Source organism: Spermophilus citellus (assembly GCF_964194105.1).
Source record: "Spermophilus citellus genome assembly, chromosome: 3".
NCBI classification, from domain to species: domain Eukaryota; kingdom Metazoa; phylum Chordata; class Mammalia; order Rodentia; family Sciuridae; genus Spermophilus; species Spermophilus citellus.
The window spans coordinates 2,409,280-2,435,306 of NC_138184.1; the positions used below are offsets into that span (position 1 = coordinate 2,409,280).

The following is a 26,027-nucleotide window of genomic DNA, read 5'->3' on the forward strand; positions in this document are numbered from 1 at the left end:
GAGAGGAAAAGGGCCAGGTGATGCCCAGGCTTGTGGTCCTGCCGCTGGGGGTAGAGTGATGGCGCCACAGCCCAAGGGATGCCCGGCTCCGGCAGGGGAAGAGGTGGGAAGACCTGCCCACACCCTGGTTTTACCTCAGAGAGACCCATTTGGATTTCTTTTTTTTGGGGGGGACGGGGGGTACCGGGGATTGAACTCAGGGCCCTCGACCACTGAGCCACTCCCCAGCCCTATTTTGTATATTACTTAGAGATAGGGTCTCACTGAGCTGCTTAGTGCCTCACCATTGCTGAGGCTGAGGCTGGCTTTGAACTCACAATCCTCCTGTTTCAGCCTCCAGAGCTACTGGGATTATAGGTGTGCATCACTGCACCCGGCTCCATTTTGGATTTCTGAGCCCCTGAGTGTGTGGCTATTTGTTACAGCAGCCACAGGAGACTTATATGGAGGCAAGAAGCGTATCAGGGCAGTAGGTCCCTGGAGCCCAAAGGACTAGGGTGCGGGTGCCCAAAAGACCAGGCCTGCACTGGTGGCCTAAGTGGCTTATGGAGGAAGAGCGCTTGGGGCCTGAGGTGGGGCTGGCCACTCCTGCACAGGGCACACATTCCCAGAGCTGCAGGCCACGTGATCGGCTGTGCACCTGCTCTCACTCTTTTGACAACCATATAAAGTCGAAGCTCGGGACTGGGCCTGGGCTGAGCTGGACGTAGGAGTGCATGGCCAAGACCAAGGGCACCAGCTGTGAACTCAGAGCCAGTGAGGGTGGCTGCTGGAACACTTCTGGAGAGATGCCCTGGGGACAATCTCCAAGGTCTGAGGGGAGGGTGGTGACACTGAGTCAGAGTCAGACACCCAGAGAGCCAAAGCTGGGGACTCAGGAAGGTGCAGGCACAGTCAGGAAGTCACAAGGAAGAGCAGGGAGACCCTCACTGGCTCCCGGACCAGGCAGGGGCAGGAGGGTGTTGGGGAGAGGGTGTCCATGAAGGTGGTGCCCACGGGAAAGCCCACCTCCCAGTGGTAGTCATGTTTTATTTTCTGCATCTCACGGTGCTTGGCTGACCAGGGAGAGGTCCCTCTGGGGCTGGTGGCTCTCTAGAGATGGCAAAGGGTTTGCACAGCTTCCATCTGCAAACCAGTCCCTCTGCCTGGGGCACAAGGAGTCCACTGAGTCACCAGAGACAGTGTCTCAGTCACTGTGCACACCTCCAACAGACACAGCCTGGGGACATGTAAAGCACAGAGGTTTATTGCTCCGGGGACTGGAGCCCAAGGTCAAGGCACGGAGCTGACAGAGGCTGGTGAGGGCTTTTCTGCTGTGGCCTCACCCGGGGGAGGAGGCAGTGCTCCCGGCCAGGGTCTCTGCACCTCTTCAAATGATCAGACTGTGACGTGACCCCTCCTCAGGCGCTGTAAGAAACCCCTCCTGTGGCGCTGGCTTCCCGCATAACCCTAGTCCATAGGTGCAGGAAGGGACGGGAGGGTTGACGACACCAGTGGTTCTGGTGTGCGCCAAGAGGCTGTGGGGCCGAGGCACTGCGGGGAGCATGGTCAGCGGAGGGTGTGGAATCTGGAGTGGCCTGCAGGGCCTTGGGCTGGCCATACTCTTTCCTGCCTCCGTTTACTCACCTGTGAAATAGGAATAGCTGACCTGGCGCTGGGACAGTGAGACCACTGAAGGAGGACTCCGTGCCCCTGGGCCAGCTTGGGGCTGGTGCACTGTGTGTCCAGGGTGGCCAGAGCTGCCCGGGTGAAGCACTGCTGGGACTCAAGACTCACTGTGAAACCGGCCAGCCTTTAAATAGTGGCCGCCCGCTCACACACAGCTGGTGTGAGAGCAAACAGCTTGTGAGGCCCAGGAACTGGCGACGTCGCAGCTTCGCCCTATAAAGCCGCCCTCAGTCCACGAGCAGGTCTCCTGCTGCTGCTGCTGGAGCCACCTGTTGCTCAGAGACAGCCGCCCGGCACCGCAGTGCTGCTGCCCGCTGTCTCCATGACAGCCTGGGGGTGGGAGCTCAGGCAGGAAGCTGGACACGCTCCGGCCACCACTGGTGGAGGAAAACTAGTATTTTAGCCCAACTCCATTGATGCCCGCTCTCCCATCCTCCCTGGGCTTCTGTCCTTGGGCCCTGGGCTGTGGTCTCTGGGTGGCTCTTTGCTCTGAATGTTTGCTGGGGCAGAGGGAGGGCACGCATTCCAGATTAGATTTAGAACACAAAGGCGGCAAGACCCATTGATACAGTTTTGCTCACAGTTCACTGAATTCCTGGAGACATCGAGGTCCTGAGGATGGACGGGGCTCATCCAGAGACGTCCAGGTCCCCCACCCGGCCTCTCTCCTGACATGCTCTTACTTGTTCTCAAGGGACCAAGACCCTGAGGGAAGAATAGGCATCAAAATGTAGTGTGGAACCCAAGGTCAAGGCCAGTGGTGGGATGCCCAGGGACCATCAGGAAGGAGGACATGTCCTTCCAGTGGCAAATAATGATGATTCTGCTGGATATGGCTTCCAAAGAACATCTCAGTGGGAGCACACGGAAACACAGAAGACAGAGTCCAAGACATGAAAACCCAAAGGAAGAGATTCTCCCAGAATCCCAGGGCTGAGCCACCTCACTGATTCTTGCTTTGGGGAGGCTCTTAACTTGGGGACACAGCTCTTCCGCTACTGGCCTCTCTAGCACCCTCCTCCTAGGGTCCCCCAGTGGTGAGAGGCCAGCACAGGCAGCCGGAGACCTGGGCATCAAGCACTCCCATCTTTCAGCACTGCTGAGGGAAACCCTGGCTCCTGCATGCTGAGCTTGGAAGGTAGCAGCTCGGGGTGCAGTGGGTGCACTGTGCAAGGCTGGAGGCCAAGGTCAAGGGCAGCACGAGCAAGGCCCCACGGTCGCTGCCCAGGGGGCCTCAGGTCTGCTTTATTGGCAGTGAGGTCGCATTCTACAGCCCAGGTGCTATTTGACTGTACTCCTGTTCTCAGGGGCTTTATGTTTGAAACACACCATACACTTTTGTTTCGTTTCTGGTGCTGGGACGGGACCCCGGGCCTCAGTGCTTGAGCCACACCCAGCCTGCCTGTTGGACAGTGTGCTTGCGAGGCTTAGCAGAACTGGCATTTTCTTTTCTTTTACTGTGAAAGCCTTATGTGTGTCTCCAGGTGAAACCCCCACTACAAACCCAGATGCCCCTGGAAAACATGCCGACGCACTACAGAGATCTCGAGCTGCTCCAAGGTAACAGAGGCTTTACCACCCGCCCTGTCCGCAACCGTCGTGAAGCTGCGGTCAGAATCCAGCTCCACACCAGGGCCAGCTCGGCCCCTTGGGACAGAGCCCCGTCCACGTTCTGGGGCTGTGCCCAAGCCTCTCAGGGGGCAAGGCTGTGTGTGGCAGCAGCCCCCTGGGTTTCTCTTCCATCCTGCTGAAGGAAGGTGCCTCACAGGGTGGCCCTGTGGTGGTCCGTCAGTCACGCACTGTGGAGCGAGGCTCCTTGGCACTGCTGGCTGGGCAGGAGGGAGGGCGCAGGCGTGGCCGAGGAGCAGGCAGGTGAAGAGCTTCCAGCCGAGCCATTCAGCAAAGTGACGCCTCTCATCTGCTCAGACATCCCCGGTCTCAGGAGCGTGAGGGGCCAGGTGGGGCTTCACTGCTCTCCTGCCTGTGGGGGTGGGAAACCTCCTGGGGAGCAGCAGCAGCAGCTCTGCGGCCCCCCAAGCATGGAACCTCTGCTGTGGGAAGGAAGTGACAAGCCAAGCCGGCCGCCAGGGCACCTATAAGGAAGCTCCACAGAGAGGACAGTGGCCCTAGAAGCGACCACTGCATTCAAAATCAAAGCTAGTTGATGGCCTTCCAGAACATTCAGCCCAGGCACCGGAGGCTGGGATCAGCTTTGCTCCAGGAGCAACCATCCAAGGGGCCAGAAGCCAACAGAGCCGGAGGAAGCCTCTCCAGTCTCAGCCAGCAGGGACAAAGAGCTGCCCTGGGCACGGTCAACAGAACAGCAGAGGAAGCAAGTGCCGCAGACGCCCAAGTCGCCTTAGCAGGGAAGCTGCCAGGGCAAAGCACCCACCAAACCAACACCTCGGCTGAGGGTCCACCCAAGAGAAGACCACAGGGCACCACCCGGAGCAAAGAGCAGATAGACGGTGTAGGGTGTGTGACTGGTAGCACTCGTCTGGAGCCCCGGATATCCGGGGACAACCAGCAGCCCCTGGTGGGCTGCCAGGGTGGGAACATGGTGCCTCGGGCACCTCGCACCTACCTTAGGGAAGGGAAGTAAGCCAGCGTGGTGGACATGCCTGTCATCCTAGGTACTGGGGAGGCTGAGGCAGGAGGACCGTGAGTTTAAGGCCAGGCTCAGCAACATAGTGAGACCCCAATTTAGAGCATGATGACAACCAAAACTGGCCCAAACCTCAAAACACAAACTGTAGACATCCTCAGAGCCCTCCCAAGTAACTACAGCGGCAGGAACAGGGTTCTTCCTGAGCCTGTGCTGCGCAGGCTCCCTTCATGAGCAGACGGGACCACGACACCACCCTGGCCAGCCCCACGTCTGCCAGCCCCACCTCTGCCAGCCCCACCTCTGCCAGCCCGGCCTCTGCCAGCCCCACCTCTGCCAGCCCCACCTCTGCCAGCCCGGCCTCTGCCAGCCCCACCTCTGCCAGCCCGGCCTCTGCCAGCCCGGCCTCCACAAGGCAGACTCCTGAACTCTGCAGAGCTCTGCTTGGTGCTGGTCTTTTGGTGTGGGAGGGTTCCACCTAAAAACCAAGTCCTGCCACCCGGTCTCCCACCCCATGTGTGGCTGACTGGCTGAGGTGACCTCTGGCCCCTGTCAGGCTACATTCATGGCAAACACTGATTCCAAGAGTCATGAGAAAATGCTTTCACAGCTGCACACAGTGGCCACGCCTGTCATCCCAGTGACCCGGGAGGCTGAGGCAGGAGGGTTGCGAGTTCAAGGACAGCATCAGCAACTTAGCAAGGCCCTGTCTCAAAATAAAAAACAAAAAGGAGTGGGATGTGGCTAGTGGCAAAGCACCCCTCAGCACCACACACGATGATGATGATGATGATGATCATCAGTGGCAGAGCGCTTGCCTAGCATGTGCGAGGCCCTGGTTTCAATCCTCAGCACCATATAAAAATAAAATAAAGGCATTCTGTCCATCTACAACTGTAAAAAAATTTAAAAGAAGATTATAAAAATTCAGAAACAGAGAATATGTTTGGGAATTTAAAGGATCTCTTAGGAGTTTACTTTTATTCCAATGTTTAGGAATTTATTTTTGATTCTAAAATGGATAAAATAAAAATTCAAAATCTACACTTGAAAAACTTTTTTTTTTGCAGTGCTGAGGATAAAACTCAGGGGTGTAGCACATGCTAGGCAAGCGCTCTATCACTGAGCTACATCGTCAGCCCTGAAAATTTGTAAAAACCTTCAATTCACTTGTGATAGGGTCTGAGATAGCATAATTCGGTCATGCAATAAGTCTTCTTTAAAAATGTACTTTTTTGGGGCTGGGAATGTGGTAGCGCGCTCGCCTGGCATGCGTGCGGCCCGGGTTCGATCCTCAGCACCACATACCAACAAAGATGTTGTGTCCGCCGAGAACTAACTAAATAAATAAATATTTTAAAAAATGTACTTTTTTTGTCAGATACAGTAGTCATGCCTGTAATTCCAGCGGCTCAGGAGGATCCCAAGTTCAAGGCCAGCCTCAGCAACTTAGCAAGACACTCTCTAAAATAAAATAAAAAAGGGGCTGTCAGTTTAACTCAGTGGTAGGCACCCCTGGGCTCAATCCCAGGACCACAGGTGGGAGTGTGTAAAACAAAGGTAGCCGACTGCAAGATCCCAGTGGGAATTCAACAAAACTGCTCCAGGAGGCAACAGAGCTGGCCTGCCTGCCACTGTCTTGGAGGGAAGCCCAGCATACAGCCCATCCAGCTTTGCACATCTCATAACCCACAAGACTTAAACATAGATGGGGTGTCCCCAGCAACCCCTGGCCTCACCACTAAGCAGCACCCCTGAGCTGACAAAAGCATGGTTGGAGTCACACGGGATCACTCCTTTATTCTGAACACCTGCAGTCCTAACTGTGAACAGCACTGAGACTCAAAGCTACGTAAAATAACGAAATGATCAGCAATGCCAATGGCAGCCACATGAGAACCCCAGCTACTTGGGAAACTGATGGAGGAGGATCACAAGTTCTAGGCCAACCTGGGCAACTTAGGGAAACCCAATCTCAAAATAAACTTTATTTTTAAAGAGAAGTGCAGCTCAGCAGTACAGTGCCTGCATAACATGTCATAACATAACTGGGTTCCATCCCCAACACCAGTTAAAAAAAGACAATATCAACAAGTAACTGCAAACACACAGGCAATGCTGACTGACAACTAAAGAACAGTCCAGACCCCAGCCCTATTCATGGATGACCGTGCAAGGAACAGCCCCATCCAAGGCCGTGGTCATCAGCTATAGAAGCCAAGAAAACCCTCTCAGAGCTCCAAAGGAGTACTGCTGCCTCTGCTGGGGCAAGTCACAACACAGGCATTGTAAACACTATTGTCCAAGGACTGCCGGAGAGTGGGACTCACAACACCTAGGGTCCAGTCAGCTTTCCTATGGCACATTATATAAGAAACACATATTTTAAAAGCAGCTCAAATTTCCAAGACAAAGTGGCTGCCCCCAAAAGAAGAGGGCTGAGGCAACTTAAGATCATTCAAGTAATGTACATAATCTTGCTTCCCACAGTACTTTCAGCTTTAGTTAATATTTATTCTTTTTTTGAAGAATAACCCTCTCGCAGAGACCATTCTAACGACATTGGACATTTGATGACAGTGTCACATTCTTGGCTATGTGTACGTCGCATTGCCGGAGCACCACAGGACAGAAAAGCGCAGCACTAAAATGTGTAAGTCCATTAACGCAAATCAAAACAAAAACACCTGCTGACCTCAGCAGTGACCTATTTTAACAGCCTAAATACTCAGCTGCTCTCCTGGCAGGCCATGCCAATAGCCCAACAATCAAGGGACTGTGCCCACGGGAATGAGGGAAGCACTGGAGAGAGAAGGAAAAGGAAGAGCTGGCGGGCAGGCGGGGCAGTGCTGCCAGGAGCGTACAGCCTCAGCCAGGAGGCTGGCCGAGCCCGGGCCCTGGCCCTCAGACTGCCACTGAGCACAAGGAAAACAGAAAAGAAGAGTGAAAAAGGTCCATCCCAGGAAAACGGCAGCCAAGCACTCTCCCTTGAGAGAACCACGGCTAGCCAGGCCTGACGGGGAAGCCCTGGGGTGCAGAAAACATCGGGGCATGCTGACTCCCGGGCCTGTTTCCAGGCCCTGACTGGCCTCTCCTTGTAACTCCATAAGAGGGAGCCCACGGGCGCACAGACGCTGGCCCAGGACCAACATTCCACTGTTCGGGACCAGAACACTGGCTGGCAGCTCCCAGCAGCTCGGACACTCGTGAACATGTGGCAGAGGCCCCAGGCTCAGGGAACAATTGTCTCTGAGGTGCCCAAGGGCAGTTAACGTGGGTGGTGGGCTCCAAAGAGGCTGCGAAACTGGCCCAAGAGGTTCTACCAGGCTGCCAGTTGGAAACAGGGTGGTACACAAAAATGACAGGTCAGGGTCCTTTCCCTGGAGCTGCAAGCCCTGGCTGTGTGACTCCGGTGACAGGCAGGGGGCAGCAGAGCTGCAGCAGTGAGAGGCCCTGGAGAACAGGCTGTGGTGTGTTTGCACCCCGAAAGTCGCCCCCAGTAGAACCCTCCTGCCCCCTACCCCCTGCCATCTCTCCTCTGGGCTCCTATCCCCCCCAAACTCCTGGGTCCCCACCTCCCCCGGCTCTTACATACCTAAACACCTCCACTGGTTTCAGTGGCTCAGCCCCCTCTCCCCGCTGGCCCCCTTCCCTGCAAACCCCAGGTGCCCCACTCCCACTGGGTCTCAGGACCTCAAGTTTGCTCCTCCCTCAATCGGGTCTCAGCAACCTCCCAACCGCGCGCTGACTTCCTCCTGGTACCCTTCCAGCTGACTTCCAAGACCACCCCAGCCCCAGCCCTGCCTCCCCGTCTGTCCTCTGTCCCCTCGCTAGGGGGTGGCTCCCCTCGGCCTCCGCAGGCACCCTGGAAGGGCTGCCTTCTCCACAGGGGTCGGTCCTCGCCCCACCAGCTGGACTGCTGCCTCCCAGATCCCCTTTTCCCCCTCCTTGGGGGGTCAGCACTGCCCCCCCAGGCACCCTTCCACCTCCTCCTCCTCCTCCCCCATCAGGGGTCCCTCCGCCCTCCCCGCCCGCCCAGGTACCTCCCGGGCTCCCCCGGCCGTTGACGGTGCTCCAGCCCCACAGGCCCGAGGACCCTCCCACGTCAGGAGCCCCCTCCTCGCTTCCCTGACGGTCGGCTCCGAGGCCATCTTGGCCGCAGCCCGCCTGGCAGCCCGCCGGCTCCGACCACGCCGCCGCCGCCTCCTCGCCTCGCGGTCCTCCTGGGGCAGGGCCGGCGCGCGCCGCGAGGGAGGGCGGGCCGTTTACCTGGACTGCGGGCCGGCGCCCTGTGCGAAGCCGGAAGAGCTGCTCGCCGCCATCTTGGCGTCTTCCCTGGGCCGGCGGCCGCTGACGTCACCGGCCCGCCCCCTCCTCGGGCCCCGCCTTCCTCTTTCCCAAGCCAGTGAGGGTCTCTGCTCAAGCCCCGCCCCACCTCAAGCCCCGCCCCTGCAGCGAGTCACGCCCCTCGCTCGGAGCTCCGCCTGGCCTTCAACCACTCAGATAAGCAGTTCTCAGCTGAAGCCCCGCCCCATGACAAGCCCCGCCCCTTACTTGGAGCCCCGCGTTCCCTTTAACCACTCGGAAGTGAGGGTCTCCTCTCAAGCCCGCCCCTTACCCAGAGCCCCACTCAAGGCATCTGGCCTTCTGACTATGCCACATTACAAGAGGCTTGGAGGAAAAAGTACTTTTGCCAAGGATGGCAGGGGTGTGTTCTTTTGCCTGCCCCCCGCCCCCCCCCATTAAGCAGACCCAGGGCTAGTTAATTCTTGGACAGGCACCATGGAAGCCCCGGGTGCCAAAGGAGCCCCACGGGTGATTTAAACGAATGGCATTCTTCCGTGTCTCCATGACCGTGTGTGGCCACTAGCAATGGTCTGGCTGGTCTGGCAGGTGTAGCTCTCTCACCATGCCCTGGCCCAAGCCCAGCGAGGTAATTACACATGGCCCCCCTCCAAGGCCCCGCGGTTCTAATTAGGCAATGAAGGCAGCGTCTGCTGTACAAAGGCAGCTCAATCCCGTGTTCTCTCTGGATTGCACAAACCCTGTCTCCTGTGAGGATTTCCAGGACCTGGCTGGTCCACACAACAGCCCTTGGAAGGGCGTACAGTCGGCTCCCACCACTTTGCTTGTGTAAAGTTGCCGTGGACCTTGACATAGTGGCTCCGGGGGACCTTTTCTCAAGGGAAAGGCACCTGGGAGGTCCAGGCTCCTGGTGGCCTTTGTTCACAGTATGTTTGTTGACCATCCATACATGACCTTGTTCTCTGAGTTTGGCTCACAGTCATCTCCTTTAGCGTGCGCTTTTATTCGTTAGCATTGCGCTCTCGGCCAGCAGCGTAACTCTTCCTGAACAAAACAAAACTTCTCTGACCACATACTGCCCCTGGGAGGCACGTCGCAGGAGGCACTTCAACACTGGCCCGGGGCCAACACAAAGGGCAGGGAGATGGCGAGCCCCTAGTCAGAGGCGGTGGCTTCAGCACCGCGGACAGCTCCAAGGCACTGTCCGTGGGAGGAGCTGCCGCTCCACAGACCGCGGACCATCCAGGCAGGCCGCTCGGCCCCAAATGCCTCTCTCTGTCCTCTGTCCATTGAACTCCTACTCGCTCCTCAGAGCCCAGCGCACCCCAGGAGATCCTCCCAAGGGCCCTGTCTCTGAATGAATGCCAACTCCTGGGACCTCCTGCCTCTCCTACCTGAGGGGAGTTCTGTGAGACCACAGGCTGCTGTTTCGTGCCCAGCACTGGGCTCCAGGGCTAGCCTGCGTCTCCCTGCCATCAACGCAGTGTCCTTTCTGACAGTCGCACTCCCTCCACCCAGGACCTGGGAAGTCCAGGCCTTGTGCTGAAGGCTCTGGGCCCTTCCTTCCCCAGCAGGCTCTCTGGGGGCAAGGTGCCCTACTGCTGCCTGGTGCAGAGGGAGGCCCGAGTGTTCCTGATGTCCACGCTCAGGCATCCTGACTGCACACTGTGGTTGGAACATGGCTCATGTCCCCCAAGGCTCCAAGTAGATTGAAGACTCGGTCCCCAGGGTGGTGCTATTCAGAGGTGCAGAGACCTTGGGAGGTGGAGCCTAGTGGGAGGTGGAGCCTAGTGGGAGGTCCTTAGGTCATTGGGGACAGGCCCTGGAAGGTAGTTCTCTCCAGAGGGCTTCTATGAGAGTTTGGGCGTGGCTCCACTCAGGTCTCTCTGGCTTCCTGTCCAAGATGAGACTACTCCCACACACTGTCCCACCATTCCCACCCATTGAGGACCAGAAATGAGCTGATGCAGGCTCCATACCCTGGGACCTCCAAAACTGTGAGCTAAATCATCCCCCACCCCATGTGTGTGTGCGTGTGTGTGTGTGTGTGTGTGTACATATGCTTTAGAGATGGAACCCGGGGCCTCATGCATGCTCAGTGCTCTACCAATGAGCTACACACCCAACCTCTTTATAAGTTATCTACTTTAGGCATTTTGTTGTAGTAACACAAAGCCAACTAATACATGGTGGCTCTTGACCACCCTAGTGTCAGGTGCTACCCTCTGGGGGACAGTATATCTGTGAGTGAGATCAAGAGTCCTTCTCCCTGGAGATTCATATTCTAGTAAAAGTGAAACAGAGAATAACCACAGAAACAAAGAAATAATTTCTGAGTGGCAACTTCTGTGAAAAAAATCGTGTTCTTCAATAAGTGAAAGATAGAATCACAGCATGACCCAGAAATCCCCCCCTCGGCATTCCCACGAGAGCATTGAAAACAGGGACCCAAGCAAGTACTTGTGCCCATGTACTTGCCCCAAAGTGGAACCTATCTCAAGTGTAATCAGCAGATGAACAGATACATAAAATGGGCTCCACCCACACCCAGAGGTCCCTTGGTCACCAGCAAGAGTGAGGTGACACAGCTGCAGCATGGAGGGACCCAAGGACCTCATGCTCAGTGAGAACCAGACACACAAGTCCACAGTGTATGACCCAGTGACAGGAGAGTCCAGGACAGGACAGTCCAGAGATGGGGTGTAGACCTGTGGGTGCAGGAGGAGGCTGCTCAGGGGGACGGGCTTCCACTAAGGGTGGTGAACTGTTCTGGATGAGGAAATGGAGGTGGTGCATGACTATCAGCGTACCAATGCCTCTGAGTTGCACCCTACCGAGTGTAAAGTGGTCAATTTTAAGTGCATTTCTTCCCCATTTAAGGAAAAGTGCATTGTACAAAAAAAAAAAAAAGTTGGGCAGTGGGGTAGGGTGGTGAGTGGGAGGCAGCCTCTCTGAGGAGACAGCTTCTGAACTGACACATGGATAGCATGAACATACGTGACGGGGGAAGAGCATGTGTAAAGGCCCTGTGGTAGGAGTGAATGCAACGTGTTCCTGCGACACAGAAGACCACCACAGTGATGTAACTGGGAGAGAACACAGAAGTCAGTTCTACTTGAGGTCATGTGCTTCATTTCCTAGCAAAGTGCCACAGACATCTATTCTCTCCTAGTTTGGGAGACCAGAAGTCTGAAATTGGTGTGTCTGCCGGGGTGTCCCTCCTGGATCTCTGGAGGGAATCTATTACCTGCCTCACTCTCTCCAGCAGTCCTGGGGTTCCTTGGCTGTAGATGCCTCGCCCTGGTCTCTGCCTCCATCTTTCACTTGGCCTCCCCCTCACCACGCCTTTCCCTTCTCTTCTAAAGATGCCTGTGGTTGGATTTAGAACCCCTCTAATCCAGGATGATCTGCATCCCGCATCCTTAACCTAATTCCATCTGCAAAGACCCTTTTTCCAAATAAGGTCACATGCACAAGTTCCCAGGACTGGGGCATACCCGTGTGTCCTGGGGGCCGCCATTCAGCCCGTTACAGGGCCCAGGTGGGGGGGGGGGCAGCAATTGGAAGAGACACTGATAGAGGCTCCCTCCGTGTGCGCAGCCTGGTCTACCCGTCCTCTCACGAGGTCCTGGAGGTGACACTGGAGCGTCCCATTGCCCGGACCGGGGGAATGAGGCCTGGCGCAGATCCGGGAGCAGGACGGGGCTCAGCCCCACTGTCCCCGGGCTGGCAGCTCCCTCCCGGCTGCGGCTCCCCGGCGCACAACTGCAGGGGGCGCTGCGCCCGAGGCGGCCGGGCAGTGTGTCCGAGAGGCTGCTGCCCCAGCCCCAGTCCCCGCCGCGGCTCCTTGAAGGGAGAAGCTGGGGTGGGGCCTGCCCCTCCGTCCCTGTCGTCTGCTGCCCCTGTTCCGTCCTCACATCTGTGATGCGCCACCAGACACGAGCGCGGCACCTGCCCCGGCGGCTGCGGAGAGGCCCGTCCCCCGCCAACGGGGAGGAGCCGAGCGGCCAGGCCTGCTCCTCCGCCGCCTGCCCCCGCCTCCCGCCCCTGCACACAAAGCAGCGGCGGTAACTGTCCCCGAGAAGCCAGCCTCGCCCGCCCGCTGTGCGCCCAGCGAACCCTCGGAGGCAGGCCGCGGGCAGCGATGACAGGGGCCACCGCCCGGCCAGCGGGAGCCCGCCGCTGACCCAGACCCAGCTGCACCGCCCTGCACGGGAGAGCTCGGCCGCCGCGTCGCCCAGGGTGACCTTCCCGGGATGCCAAGTCCCCGCCAGCCTCTCCCCGCGAGGCTCTGAAGGCCCCGGGGCCAGGAGTGCCGCGCACCGGGAGCGCTCGCCTTTGTTTGCCGGTGACGGTGACAGTGACAGGGACGAGAGGTGAGTGAGCCCTTCTCCTGCTCCAGCGCCCGGGAGGCGGAGGGTGGCATTTGCTGCCGCCCAGCCCCAGGTGGGGCCGATGGAAGGGAGGATGCGGGTCTGCGAGGATGCGCTCTCGCCCATCTTGCCCTGGTGGCCCTGTCGCCCAGGCCGGCAAACCTCCCGGACCAGCCGCAGCGGGCAGGTTTGACCATTGTCAGGACAGCTCAGGGCTTAGGCAGATAAAGGGCTGTTCCCTCTCCTGGGGAGCGCCCTGGGCCTCTGCTGTTTCCTATTTATAACCCCCAGGGGCTCTGCCAGCTGCGGATTTGGGGGGAAAAAGATGTCGTAAGTGTGTCGCTGAGGGCTGGCTGGTGGGGTGGGAGGAAGGAGCTGCTAAAGACGCCTCCTCCTCTTCCCAACTTGTGCCTGACGGGTTAATAATCAGCTCTGAGCATCCACACTCCTTCCCAGATGCCCCCCACCGTGGCTTTCTTTGCTCTCCCCAACGGGAAGCCGGGAAGCCGGGACCTGAGAGGAGCTTGTGGGCCACTGGGACCCACCACACCCCAGATTTGGCGGATGTGGCCGGTCGGTCCCCAGGGAGCTGAGGTCATTGCCAGCTCAGGGCTGCAGACCCCTTCCAGGGAGGAGATGGATCTCCACTGGAGAGGACTCGCCCGCCCCGGTGGTCGGTGGTCACTCTGCCAGTAGCATCCGGAAGGGACTGTTTTGCTCCTGTGCTGCGTCTGGCTGTCCCTCCTCCATGAGTGAATGACGACATTCAAGACAGCCAAGAGAGAGTGTGGGCACTCTCCGGAAGCCAGGGAGGGTCTCGGCCCAGCTGCTCCTTCTTCCTGCCGGGACCGCGGGGCTCAGCCTCCCTCCGAGGCCCCCCTCCCCAGCCACAGCAGAGCCATCTCCACGTCCCCCAGTGTGAGGGACACACCCAACCACCTGGCCCTGCCAGCTCTGCAGAGGGGCAGCGGTGCGGGGCTGGGGGTCAGGGTCCTCCTGTGCTGAGGAGTGTGGGTGACAGGAACTCTTCAGAAGAGGGAGGTCACAGGGGGGTCCAGCAGCTGTGCTCCGTGGTGACTGCAGAGCCGGGGCCTGAAACCCTTCCACAAAAGGCAAATAGAGAGGAAATGGCTGTTTCCCTTAAAGCCGGGCGGCCCGGGCCCCGTGGACATTTGGCCCTAAGGACACCCTTGTTGCCTGGGGACAGCCTGGGCACGGTGGGTGTCCAGCAGGCTCCCTGGCCTCCACCCAGAGCTCGTCCCTCGGGCACCGCAACCCAAAGTGCCCGCAGAAATCGCCAATTGTCCCCTGAGGGTGGGGAGGGTCGTCCCAGTTGGAAACCACTGATTAAAAGCACCAGCGAGCAGGGCTGATGGAGCAGGAGGCCCCCTGGCCGTCCAGAGGGCCTGGAAGTCACCCCTGCTTCAGTCCTTCCATCTGCAGACAGGAAGCCGAGGCAGAGAGGTGAGGGGCCTGGGAGTCTGCAGGGCCCGGGTTCCCCCACTTCAGCTCCTCCTCAACCCTCATCCTGTCCCAGCGCACCCAAGCCACCGTCCGGAGCCCCACCCCCAGAACCCTGAGAACAAAACCTGCTTCCCCCAGTCGAGGGGGATTCTGATCCGACTTCCAGTCCTGCTGCTCAGTGCAGCCTGGGGTCAGGCTGTCAGGAGAACAGGGGGCAAGGGAGGGGACTGGAGCAGAGAGAGGGTAGGCATGGGCCTGGTCCTCTTTGAAAGTGTCAGTCCCAGCAGGGAAAATTAAGCACATCAGTCATTCACACTTGAGTCTGAACGATCTTTTAAGGCGTTTATGGCTTCCCAGTTGAGATCCAGAGGGAGGAGGAGCCTGTCTGGGTCATGGCTCGCCCTAGGGAAGGAAGCCTCGTGGGCTGGGCGATGATTGGGTAGAAGAAGGGGTGTGGAGCTGTTTGCAGACCCACCTCTGAGGGCTGCGGTTGGGGGGCTGTTGTTATGACCCCTGTCCACTCAACCCGCTCCTCCCTCCCAGCTCTCCTCCAGGGCCCCTCCCCCCGGCTCCCATGGGGACCACAGAAGCCACCCTGCGGATGGAGAAGGTGGAGGTGAAGGACGAGTGGCAGGATGAGGACCTCCCCAGGTAGGACTCTAGCCCACCGCCTGAGCTCCCCGCGTCGCTGCTGGGAGGTACACCAGCTGGCACCTGAAGCCTCCCGGACCTGCCCTAAGCTCTATGTGGGAACTGGCAGGTCCTCTGGGGGGGACCCGAGTCCTCCCTGTGGCCTCACAGCAGACTAGTGGAGACCAGGCCATGGCGGATATCTGCTGAATATCTGACATCCTCCCCGAGGCTCCAAGAGCCCCACCACAGGCCATTTTAAGAATTCCAGCTGGGCACAGTGGCCCAGGCCTGAGGTGGGGGTGGGACTCAGGTTCAGGCCCCACCTGGGCAATGCAGCAAAGCCTGTCTCAAAAGAAAATAGAAAGGGCTGGGGTGCACTGAGTGGTGGCATGTCCCTGGGCCCGACCCCAGGGACACACGCACACAAATCCAAATCTGAGCCATCTCAGAGATTACAACATTGCAACCCGCTACGAATGACCGCAAGCCGGGGTGTACTTTTACCTCTAGCTGCCAGAGGCACCCGGTCCACCCCTGCTTAAACCCACCTGGGCACATGCCCATCCCTCTGAAAGTCCAGGGTCCTGCCTCTGTGTCCTTGGCCTGGTGTCCCCCCAGCCTCCTCACACCCTCAGCCCAGCAGCTTCCTCCGGTCCTGCTCCCTGACCGGCTGACTCTTACCTTTAGACTTTGCCCCTGCTGTTCCTCAGCCGGGCACGCTGTTCCTGGAGACTGCCTCCTGCCTCTTTCAGGCCTCAGGCCACTCCTCAGAGATGACCCCCTGGCCCCTCCTGGCCCTCCCCATTCCTGAATGGTTTCCTTCCTGCGTGAAGGTGGAGAAAGCCCCTGGGACATGGTGTCCTAGTCCTTGGAACCTGAGAGTCTCCCTTCCGCGGCTGTTGCCTGCATTTCAGTTAAGGCCGGGGGCGGGGAGCTGTGGTCATGGGCTACCCCGTGAGCCCTGAAGATCACCGAGTGTCCCTCTAAGAGGAGGCAGAGAGAGATCTCGCACAGGAACTGGGGACATCAGCGTGGGACGGACAGGCTGTGGGGCCCCTAGGAGCTGGAGAGCAGGACACGGACTCTCCCTGGAGCCTCAGGAGAGGCCAGCCCTGGGTTTGCCCAGTGAAAATGACCTTGGAATTGCTCCCGTCCTCTAGAATGGTAAGGGGACAGCCTGATGTGTTCAGGCAGCAAGTTCATGGTGCTGCTCCAGCGGCTATCGGATACTCAAAGCCTCCCATATGCTGCCTTAGTCCATTCTGTGTTTCTACAACAAAGTACCTGAGGCTGGGTGCTTTATAAAGAAAAGAGGTTTTGTTTAGCCCGTAGTTTTGGAGGCTTATATCCAAACAAATGGTGCAGGCTCTGGCCAGAGCCCTCCTTGGCTGCATCACCTCATGGTGGACGGCAGTGGAATGAGCGTCTGTGACTGTCACAAGTTGCATCATCTCAAAGCAGGGAGCCAGGGTGCTGGTGGGCCGGGCTCAGCAGCAGGGCTTATGAGGACGTCTCCCGAGACCTGAAGGGTCCAAGGAAGGACCTTAATCCCTTCCAAGAGCAACCCTGACCTGAGGGCCTCCCCGGATCCCACCACCGTGCCTCACACACCAGGACAAGCCTCCACCACATAGACCCTTGGTGCCTCTCGGACCATGCGTGTGCCAAACGCCACAGGCTCCCACCGATGCACTCATCGCCCACCACAGGGAACCCCGTAAGAGCAAGAATCTTTTGCTTTGATCACTGCTGAACCCCAATCCAAGATGGTGCCTGGCAGGTAGTCAGCGCTCAATAGATGAGGTGAGTGGGTATTGCTCACAGGGGAATAAAACACCGGGTCCGAGGACCCTGCAGGCTCCTCGAGGCCGGGAGGAACTATCTCGAGGACCGCTGTGCTCAGCCTGGAAGGGAAATTGAAAAGAATCTCCAGCTCCAGAAAAATCTCGTCTGCAAGGGCTCCCAGGGCCGAACCTGGTGGAGTGGACCAACCCGGAGGAGGGGGGCTGCAGGTCGGGCAGGAGGGGCGCTCAGCCACCTTCCGGTGCCTCGGGAGGCTGCCTACAGGCAGTTCTGGAGCCGTCTGTCCATCTGTCCAAGCAGAGGCGAGGCCTTTGGAGGAAGCACACCACATCCAAGGACGTCACCCTGAATCTACTCGTGTGGAGACCCCAAGTTCCATGCACCCACGTGGCTTAGCAAGAGGAGCCCTGCTCCAAGCCACGGACAAGCTCTTGTCCTGGGGTCGTGTCCACGGGAGCCTGCCCAGCCCGCTCTGCAGTGCCCGGACCTGAGTGGGAACCTCTGCAGCCCTCAGTAGACGACGTCCTTGCTGGGGGACACTTACTGCCAGGGGCAAGGCCATCTGTGACTTCGTCCTCCAGTGCTCTGAGCGAGCAACTCAAGTTCTGGAACTGTCCGGGGGAAAAAAAATTTTTAAACATGGCAAGAATTTTCAATTAAAAAAAAAATTCAAAGTGTTACATAAAAACAGAAGTTGCGCGTGTTTCTGGGGAAGCTGGTGATGTTTCAACTCGCGGACGTAGTGCGCAGTGCACGGACGGCGGCGTCTTTCTTGCCAAACATTTCTTGATTCTTTGGGGTAAAACATTCAAAATCTCAGGCCAGGGGTGTGGCTCGGGCATAGAACGCCTGCCCCACGTGCACGAGGCCACCCAGCACCACGCACACACACACACACATACACACACACTCACGCACACACCCACTCACTCACACACACGCAGGCGCACACACACACACGCACACACGCACACTCACGCACACACCCACTCACTCACACACACGCAGGCACACACACGCGCACACACGCACACACCCACTCACACACACACACGCACACTCAGGCGCACACACGCACACACACACACACTCACGCACACACCCACTCACACACACGCAGGCGCACACACGCACGCACGCACACTCTCACACTCTCATACACGCACGCACACACACACCCGCGCCTGCGCGCGCTCAGAACCCTTCTTCCAGCTTCTGGCCTTTCGAGGGGCGCAGGACATTGTCCTCCCTCAGTGGTGGGCTCTGCGGCGGCTCTGGCCTGTCCTGTCCAGCTGGGTCTTGGGGCCATGCCCAGCCTCCCGGGTAGGCAGTGGGTTGTTGTACCATTTTTCTGGGTGCGTGGCCTGAGGGCTGATGGGGAATGGCTGTGGGGGGTGCCAGCCAGCCTCTGGGCGGAGAGCTGGGGCTGGGGCTGCCTGCCCGCCCTGCTCCACCCTCGCCCGCGGCCCAGCCCCTCTGAGGGGCGCAGCATCCACGCCTGGAACCCAGAGGGGGACTTAAGGCCCAGAGTCGGCAGTCGGGCAGATGAGGAATCACTTTTTAGCAAGCAGGTCCGGGTGTCCTTAGGAATATTCTAGAATGGGCAAGAATGGTTGTCAGACCCTGGTTTGCTCTGGGAGCACCCGGGGAACCTGTGGCTCTGTGTTCTTGGCAGATTTAGGTGCGGTGACCTCAGTGGGTTCCATCCAGCACCAGGTGCCAGGAGCCCAAGGGGCCTCTGGCCAGTCCTCAGCCTCATGTCCCCTCTGGCCCTCATGGGCTCTGGTCTCCGTCCAGACCAAAGCATTGTGTCCCTGCCCAGGGCCAAGGCATGGCACCCTCCTTCCACCCAGGTCTCCTGGCAGCAGTCGGCCGACCGTCCCAGACTCGAGCAACCCCCACAGGCCCCTGCCTCCTGGGTACCCGGGACCAGCTCCAGGACCCACAGATGCCAGAACCCACAGGCGCTCGGCCCCCCGTTAGGTTAGTGCCATGCTGGCACAGACCCTGGACTTCAAGGCCCATCCAGGTGACTCGGACTCCCCACACTGTGTAGCGCCGTGGACACAGCCGTCCCGCTGTCTGGCTTAATGACAAGCGAAACGTCCACGCGCGTCCACAGACGCGTTTTTAAGGACCGTTTTCCACCCGAGGCTGGTTGGATCCGCAGATGCAGAGCCCGCGTGTTCTGGGGCTCCTGCTGGGACTCAGTGGCACCAGGGAGCCGCCAAGGCACGAGCTGCGGACGGCGGGGCGGTGGCCGGGTCCCAGCTCCAGCAGGCCTGCTCCCTCTGCGAGGCCGCTCCTCCCTGTGGAAGCGACCCCCTCCCAGGCCCCGGGAAGCACCGTCCAGACGCAGCTGCGAACAGAACAGGCCCCGCTCTGTAGGGGCTGGGCACCGGGCAAGAGGCGGGTGTCTTTCCAAAGAATTCTCCAGCTGCCGGGGCTCCTCCCGGGGCAGCGGCCCAGCGGCTGCAGGACAGTGGTCTTGCTGTGCGCCCAGCCCTGGAGGAGCCGAGGCGGGTAGCCAACTCGACAGCTCACCACAGGCTCGGTCTCGAATAGGGTTCAGCCGCCTGTGTGTCCCCCGCCCCGGGCGGGGCTCACCGTGCCGCTCCTCCCAGCCTGGCCACCCCTCTCCAGGGAACATCTCCGGTGCCCATTGCTCATCCTGGTCTCTCTGCCCACTGCCCTCTGCCTGCCCCTGTGGAGCCAGAGCCTCCCGCAGCCTGGAATTACCCAGCTCACTGCACAAACCCCCGGCTTGCTCCTCTTAGAAAGATACAAGCTGTTAGGTGGGGGCTCCCTGTGACCCAGCACTGCCTGACCTCATCTTAACTCCGTCACGTCAGGGAACCCTGCAGAAGCTCCTCGCTGTCTTTGGGAAGACCCTCGATGGATGCCCATGGGAATGTCACCTAGCCCTGGGTACACAGAACCACGTTGCCCCGACCTGCACACCCGTGATGAACTCACCTCCTCGCGCCAAGTGGGTCCATCTCCCCTGCTTCTCTTTGGCATATCTGAATGGCCAAATAATGACATTTCAGGGTCATAATGAAGAAAAACAAGGGTTCCTTGCAAACAAGCACCGTGACACCACAGCAGTCAGTCTGATAATGGAGACAGTGACTGAGTCACTAACAGGAGAGTAGCATCCACAGTGTGGATACATTGAACGAAAGGATGACCCACGTGCCGGAGCCACAGAGTGCACGACTTCACACGCTCCTCAGGAAAAGGGCGACTTAAAACCTACGAATCTCCTTCTATCTGTGGTCATATTTGTTTCTGGAATTTTCTATTTAGTATTTTCAGACCAGAGTGGATTGCAAGTAACTGAAAATGCAGAAAGTAAAACCACTGATAAGGGAGGGTGACTATGTCCCAATGAGGCCACAGCCCGGCACCAGGCATCGGGACTTGAGCGGATACCTCAGGGACCCAGCTCTACCCAGGACAGAGGGATGCAGCCATGCTGTCCAGCTTGCGTACAGAGGGGACTGCTCTCTCCTTTTAGTCATTACCGGGATGGATCCCAGAGCCTCACACATGCGAGGCGAGCACCTGCACATCCGCCCAGGTCAGCCCTGGTGCTGTTTATTTTGAGACAGGGTCTCCCTGAGTTGCTGAGACTGACCTTCAACCTGTGCTCCTCCTGCCTCAGCCTCCCGAGTAGCTGTGATGGCTGCCATTTGTCACCGTACCGGCAGACTCCCTCCTTTAACAGAGGCTCCCTATCAGGGACTCGGAAAGCAAATTCTACAGGAGACATCAGGATGTCCCTGGGCGGTGGGCAGGGTTTTCAGGTCTAGAGAGCTTGAGGCTGTCCCAGGGCTTGGGGAATGGCAAGGTCTCACCTGCCTTGGAAATCCCAGCTCTGCGGGCGGGCAGGGTGGGCATCAGCTGCACTTGGACCTCCTTCCTGGAGCCTGGGGCCCTGCACAGGACCCTCACAGCGTCCAGTTTGGCATGATCCCTCATCTTGTGGGATGTCCTCTGCCTCTGGGGGCTGCTCTGGGGGATATGGGCTCCTGATCTCATCCCACACCAGTAGTTGCTCGTCCTGACCCGTTCCTTCCCCTCCATCCACCTGCCCCATGGTGCCCTGCCTGGGGCTGCTGCTCCCCCCGTGGCCCCCCTGCTGCTCCCCCCGCAGCCCCCTCTGCCCGGGGCTCCTGCTCCCCCGGCGGCCCCCTCTGCAGCGGGCTGCTCTGCTTTCTGGTCTGTTCCTGAGCTCACCGGGCTGATTGCTGCCTGGGCTTTGCCCCTCCTGTGTTTTGCCTGGAAGGCTCTCCCGTCCCTGCAGGTGCCAACCTATGGCTTGTAAGTCGCCTCCTCCCGGGCCCAGGGAGCAGCTCAGTGGTGAGCACCTGGCAGGGGAAGCCTGGCATCCACCCCCGAGGGCCTCTGCCGGCTGCCCAGGCCTGCCCCCGCTGCTGGGGATTGTGCTGTTTGTGGCAAGGGTGGCCTCTGCCCTGTTGATGCACCTGCCTCCTCGGATGCAGACTTCCTGACCTACACGACCTCTACCAAAGAACCTGCAGGGTGCATGGCACCTCTGCCAACCTCTGGGCCTGCGGGCAGCCCGCATGTGCTGACCCCAGAAAGCCCTGCTCTTGCCCTGAAGGCCTCCTGGTGGAGGGTGCATGAGGCTGGGGCCCTGCTGTGTCCCCGAACCCCTCCTTCACTTAACACCATGGATTCCAGACTCTGGGGGCATCCAGAGACCCCCAGGGCAGCACCCGGGCAGCCTGGGCCGAACGCCGGGGTCGTCATTCAGCCCAGCTGACCACGCACCACGCCCTCCAAATGGAACCACCCAGCAGGGACCCACCTGCTCCGTGTCCCAGACCCCAACATGCCTCTGCTCAAGGAGTGAAGAGCAGGCCACCTCACTACAGGGGACGGCCAAGGAGAGGGGCACCCGCAAGCTCTTGCCTGGAGAGCGGGAGCAACCCCGGCTTCCGACGGCGACCTGCAGGGGCACCTTTGGCCATCGTAGGACCCCTGTGCACCGCCAGGGCTGGGAACCCTGTCCGTCTCATGAGAACCCAGACAACGCCGGCCTCCTGCTGTGGCGGGGGACAGAGCGCGGCCCCGTGGGCAGGCCGGGGCACCAAGGCCCTGGGCCCCTCAGCCTGATCCCTCTCCCTGCCTCAGTCTCCCCTCCGGGAAGCGGGTTCTACCTGTCTCAAGGGGCCGCTGCCCACAGCCCAGCGTGGTGCCCGGCGGGCTGTGGACGGGGAGGAGCCCGAAGGCAACTCCTCACCCAGCCTGGGGACCCAGTTCCTCCTGGTGGCCGCGGCCAGCTGGAAGGAAGGTCCCCGGATTCCAGACGAGAGGGGAACCCAGAGTTCTGGGCCGCAGCTCTGATCTGACAGCGAAACCCACAGCCACCGAGCAGGGCCGAGCGTCCACCATTGCAGCCAGTCCCTGGGCCTGGGGGCCTCTGGGCACCCTGTGTCCCTGGCTCCGGCCTTGGGCACAGGTCTACTCTTCAGCCCGGTCAGCCTCTCTGAAACCTCAAGACTCTGCCCAATGCTGCTTCTGAGTGAGAGTCACGTAACGCAGATCGGCCATTTTAGAGTGCACAGTCCAGCGGCAGCGGCACCTCTGTCTGGTTCCAGAACATTCCATCCCCGAAGGAAGTCCAGGAGCAGCCCCCGTCCACTCCCCATGGCCCACATCATGTCTCCGGACTCCTGTCCTTAACCCTCCTGTCACTGGTCACAGCCGGTGGCCTGTGTCTGTGGCTCTGACTGAGCACCAGGTCTTCAGGTCTGTCCAGTGCAGTTGCCACCTCGCTCCTATGGGTGGTCGAGGGACACTCCTAGTGGACACCCGGGTGGTCCCCTCTGCCCGACTCTGAGGTGTGCTGCTGTGGACCCTGAGCACGGATTTCCTGTGGACGTAGGTTTTCTTTCCTGGGCGTCCACTCTGCTCTGGGCCTCCACCCGTGAGATCAGGCTGACCTCTGATTCACTCGGGGCCTCAGGCCCCCAGATCACCCTGGGGCACAGCAATTACTCGAAGGACACCAGAGGGCAGGGGAGCAGAGACCCGCTGCACCCTGACAGGCTGGAAGAGGCGCAGGCTGAAGCTCTCCCCCCTCAAACCCCAGCCGCTCTGACCAGTGTGAGTCTCCCGCTGCGGCTCCAGGGGGCCAGCGCCCTGCAGGGAGGACTCTGGCCGCCCCACCTGGACTGAAAGGAAGGAGCCTGGGCCCTGGGTAGCTCCAAGGAGGGCGGGCAGGGTGCAGAACGAGGTCCCAGGTTGCAAACCCGAGCTCAGCTCCCCGGCCCTGGAGGAGGCCAGGGCTGCCCAGAGGGACGTGCACGCCTGGCTGCGTTTCTTAAATCATCTTCCTGGTCTACAACAGTCGGGTTTGCAAAAATGTTGCAAAGAGTGTGCCAAGAGCCCCAGAGCCCGCCCTGGTTTCTCCTGGTCTGCCTCCTGCTGCGGCAGGGGCGCTGGCCAAGTCCACGCTGAAGGTCACACTGGATTCAGATTCAGATTTTCTCGGTTTTGTCCCTAATGTCCCTTTCCAGTGGTGGGACCCCATTTCCATGCTACCTGGCAGCAGGTCATCAAATCTTCTCAGGCTCCTTGGAGCAGTGACGGTGTCTTGGGGGCTCCTTGGTGCCCCACAGGGCTGCCGTCCACCAAGATTGGCTGCCGTTCTCAGGGATCCCTGGGTTCAGGGGAGGAGGAGCAGAGGGCCCCGCGGGCTGCTGCGGGCTTGGCCACCTGGCTGACACTGCGTGGCCCCCTCCCCTGGACGCTGTGGCCTGTGGGAGGGTCACTCGTCTCCTGGAGGCCACATCTGCAGACCCCACCCGCAGCTCCCCTGCACCGGGATCTGTCCCTTCTCCCTGTCCACAGTGGCCATCAGCGTAGACTCGGGGACATTCACCTCCCACCTGGAGTAGAATCCAGGAATATCCTGCTATTGGCTGTCAGCTGCCCAAGGTTGGCCAGGGCGTCCTTCAAGCTGACTCGCGAGTCCCTCGCCCCTCTGGGGTCGTGCTTGCCGCACCGGGGAGCCCTCTGTCCCGCAGTAGAGTCGGGATCCTTCCCTCGAGGCTCGGCTCACCCCGGCCCCGGCGGGCGCCACGTTGGCGGGGGGTTGGGAGGAGCCTGGCACAGAGGCTTCCCAGCTCTCACGGTGCCTTGTCCACCCTGTTTTGTCTGCATGCGCCTGGCCGGATGCCCGGGTCGCCCTGTGCCTCTGGTGGATTTCCATGCTCCTTCCCGGCTGGGTCCTCAGGCCGCTCCCAGAAGAGACGGGCGTGGAGTTGCTTGGCAGCCCCGTGGAAGATACGTCCTGTAAGTCTGCCCACGGGGGGAGTGGGAACTTGGTGTCTGCTTTGGCTCTGCCTTGGGCTGTCATTGTAAGAACATCAAAGGCCACATACCCTGAGAGGGCAGTCAGGGAAGGGTGGCCAGGCCTGCAGGGCAGGTGGCCGTGTCGGTGAGAGCCCTGTCACAAAGAGAGCACAAAGCCTTGCTGTGTGTCCTGGAACTGCTTACTCAGCCTCTCTGTCCCTCCTGTTCCCCCTCGACTAAATACAGGTAGTGGGCTTCTCGCAGAGGGAGTATATCGGGGTGAAATGAGGTGACATACGCAAGGTACCCAGGGGATGCCAGGATCGGAGTCAGAGGAGCCCTGGGTAGCCCCGGAAGGCCGTGCCACCCAGACTGCTCTGAGGACCCAAAGCCCCAGGCCGGGCACAGGCCGCCCGGGAGGCTGGCGAGCTGCCCGAGCCCTGCGTTCTCCTCCCTGGCGTCTCTGTGCTGAGCTCTGTGTGGACCCAGCTCCGCCTGCATCTTGCCACGTGTCCGTCACGGTGCCCACCCTACCTAATCAGGGGGACGGGCAGGCCCCTGGGGTCACACAGCAGTGAGAGCCAATCTGCCCAGTCCTCCCCCTGCCCTGCAGCACTGCACCCAGCTCAGTGTCCAGGGGACGTTCAGGGAGGCCCGTCCCGGAGCCAAGCAGGCAGAAGGGGCCTCTGTGCTAGGCCCCCAGCAGGGACCTTGGGCCGTGCCCCACGCGGCCGCTCAGCTGAGGGTTTCTAGGAAAAAGGCTGAAATTCCCAGGAAGGGAGCTGCCAGGAGAGCTAGAGGGCTCCCGCCAGGCCATCCCGGTCCTTTCTGCCAGGCCACCTGGCACCATGGCCACCACTCACACCTGAAACGTGCCCCCCCACGCACACACATGCCCTGACGCTGTCCTCTGGAGAACCCTAATTCCACCCATGGGATCCCCCGACCTGATCCCACCTCCGTCCCAGGGACTCGGAGGCTGAGGCAGGAGGATGGCAAGTTCAGCCTGAGCAGTGTATCGAGGCCCAGTCTCAAAATGAAACAAAAGGCTGGTGTGGCCCGTGGGGGAGCCCTGGGCAGAGTGTAGGAAGCCCTGGGTTCCATGTCAGCAGAGAGAGAGGGAGAGAGAGGGGGAGAGAGGGGGGGGAGAGGGAGAGAGAGAGAGAGAGAGAGAGAGGGAGGGGGAGAGAGAGAGACAGAAGGAGAGAGGAGAGAGGGGGAGAGAGAGGGAGAGAGAGAGAGGAGGGGGAGAGAGAGAGACAGAAGGAGAGAGGAGAGAGGGGGAGAGAGAGGGAGAGAGAGAGAGGAGGGGGAGAGAGAGAGACAGAAGGAGAGAGGAGAGAGGGGGAGAGGGAGAGGGAGAGAGAGAGAGGAGGGGGAGAGGGGAGAGGGGGAGAGGGAGAGGGAGGGAGGGAGAGGGAGAGGGGGGAGAGAGGGAGAGAGAGAGAGAAGGTGGAGAAAGGGAAGAGGCACAGACGTCCACTCCTGGGGACCGGGCCTCCCAGGCTCCGGGCGGCCTGGCCTTTGGGCTTCCTGCAGTAACGGTTCATGGGAGAACCAGGTCCCCAGGAGAGCACCAGGTCCCCAGGCCACGTCCAGCCTAGGACCAGGATCCCAGGAGCCACCGTCCTGCCACCAAGTCTGTGGCTCTCCGGGGGCTGCTGTGAGGTCCCAGGGACCAGGCAGCTAAAGCTGTGGGTTCCTTCGCTGTCCATTCTGGAGGCTGCAAGTCCAAGGCCCAGGTGACTGGGGTCCACCTTGGGCCCGGTGCCCAGCGGGACAGGGCTCCACCCGCTAGCCAGCCCCCAGCCCCGAGTTTCAGTCCAAATCTCCAGGCGTCTCAGACC

General features: G+C 59.9%; 3 protein-coding genes across 11 annotated transcripts in view; 1 reads left to right on the forward strand and 2 right to left on the reverse strand.

Annotated features, from left to right (window-relative positions):
• ZFR2 (zinc finger RNA binding protein 2) overlaps positions 1-8,678 on the reverse strand; it is a 36,739-nt gene extending 28,061 nt beyond the window's left edge. For 4 of the 6 annotated variants that reach the window (XM_081286305.1, XM_081286303.1, XM_081286304.1 and 1 more), the window contains exon 1: positions 8,543-8,678. In XM_081286305.1, the coding sequence (XP_081142431.1) occupies positions 8,543-8,595 (53 nt within the window). In that variant the 5' untranslated portion in view covers positions 8,596-8,678. Of the gene's footprint in view, positions 1-1,325; positions 1,993-2,249; positions 2,338-8,542 lie in introns of those variants that run through there. The other 2 variants (XM_081286306.1, XM_081286307.1) reach the window with 2 other exon arrangements.
• A 5,971-nt stretch (positions 8,679-14,649) lies between these two features.
• ATCAY (ATCAY kinesin light chain interacting caytaxin) overlaps positions 14,650-26,027 on the forward strand; it is a 27,079-nt gene continuing 15,701 nt past the window's right edge. The window contains 2 exon segments of the mRNA XM_081287724.1: positions 14,650-15,066; positions 24,122-24,328. Of these exon segments, the coding sequence (XP_081143850.1) occupies positions 14,990-15,066; positions 24,122-24,328 (284 nt within the window). The 5' untranslated portion in view covers positions 14,650-14,989.
• LOC308643712 (uncharacterized protein) lies at positions 16,898-23,447 on the reverse strand. 4 transcript variants are annotated; one of them, XR_014020785.1, is made up of 4 exons: positions 21,689-23,447; positions 19,828-19,874; positions 17,396-17,462; positions 16,898-16,952 (listed from the first exon to the last, which is right to left on the reverse strand). XR_014020785.1 is itself a non-coding variant. In XM_081283798.1 (4 exons), exons 1-4 carry the CDS (start codon positions 20,938-20,940, stop codon positions 16,948-16,950), a joined length of 348 nt encoding a protein of 115 aa, XP_081139924.1. In that variant the 5' UTR covers positions 20,941-23,443; the 3' UTR covers positions 16,898-16,947. The 4 variants fall into 4 exon arrangements, 1 of the variants encoding a protein (XP_081139924.1); XR_014020786.1 differs by having other exon boundaries at positions 19,828-19,964; positions 22,124-23,444; XR_014020787.1 differs by having other exon boundaries at positions 19,828-19,964; positions 21,689-21,703.

Coding starts and splice junctions, on each gene's coding strand:
- LOC308643712 (XM_081283798.1), bottom strand. CDS start 20,940: ATGGAGGGGAAGGAACGGGTCAGGACGAGCAACTACTGGTGTGGGATG. Junction 19,875..20,711: donor AGCTGGGATTTCCAAGGCAG/GTGAGACCTTGC, acceptor TTGGCCATTCAG/ATATGCCAAAGAGAAGCAGG. Junction 17,463..19,827: donor GACCCACTTGGCGCGAGGAG/GTGAGTTCATCA, acceptor TCCCCCGGACAG/TTCCAGAACTTGAGTTGCTC.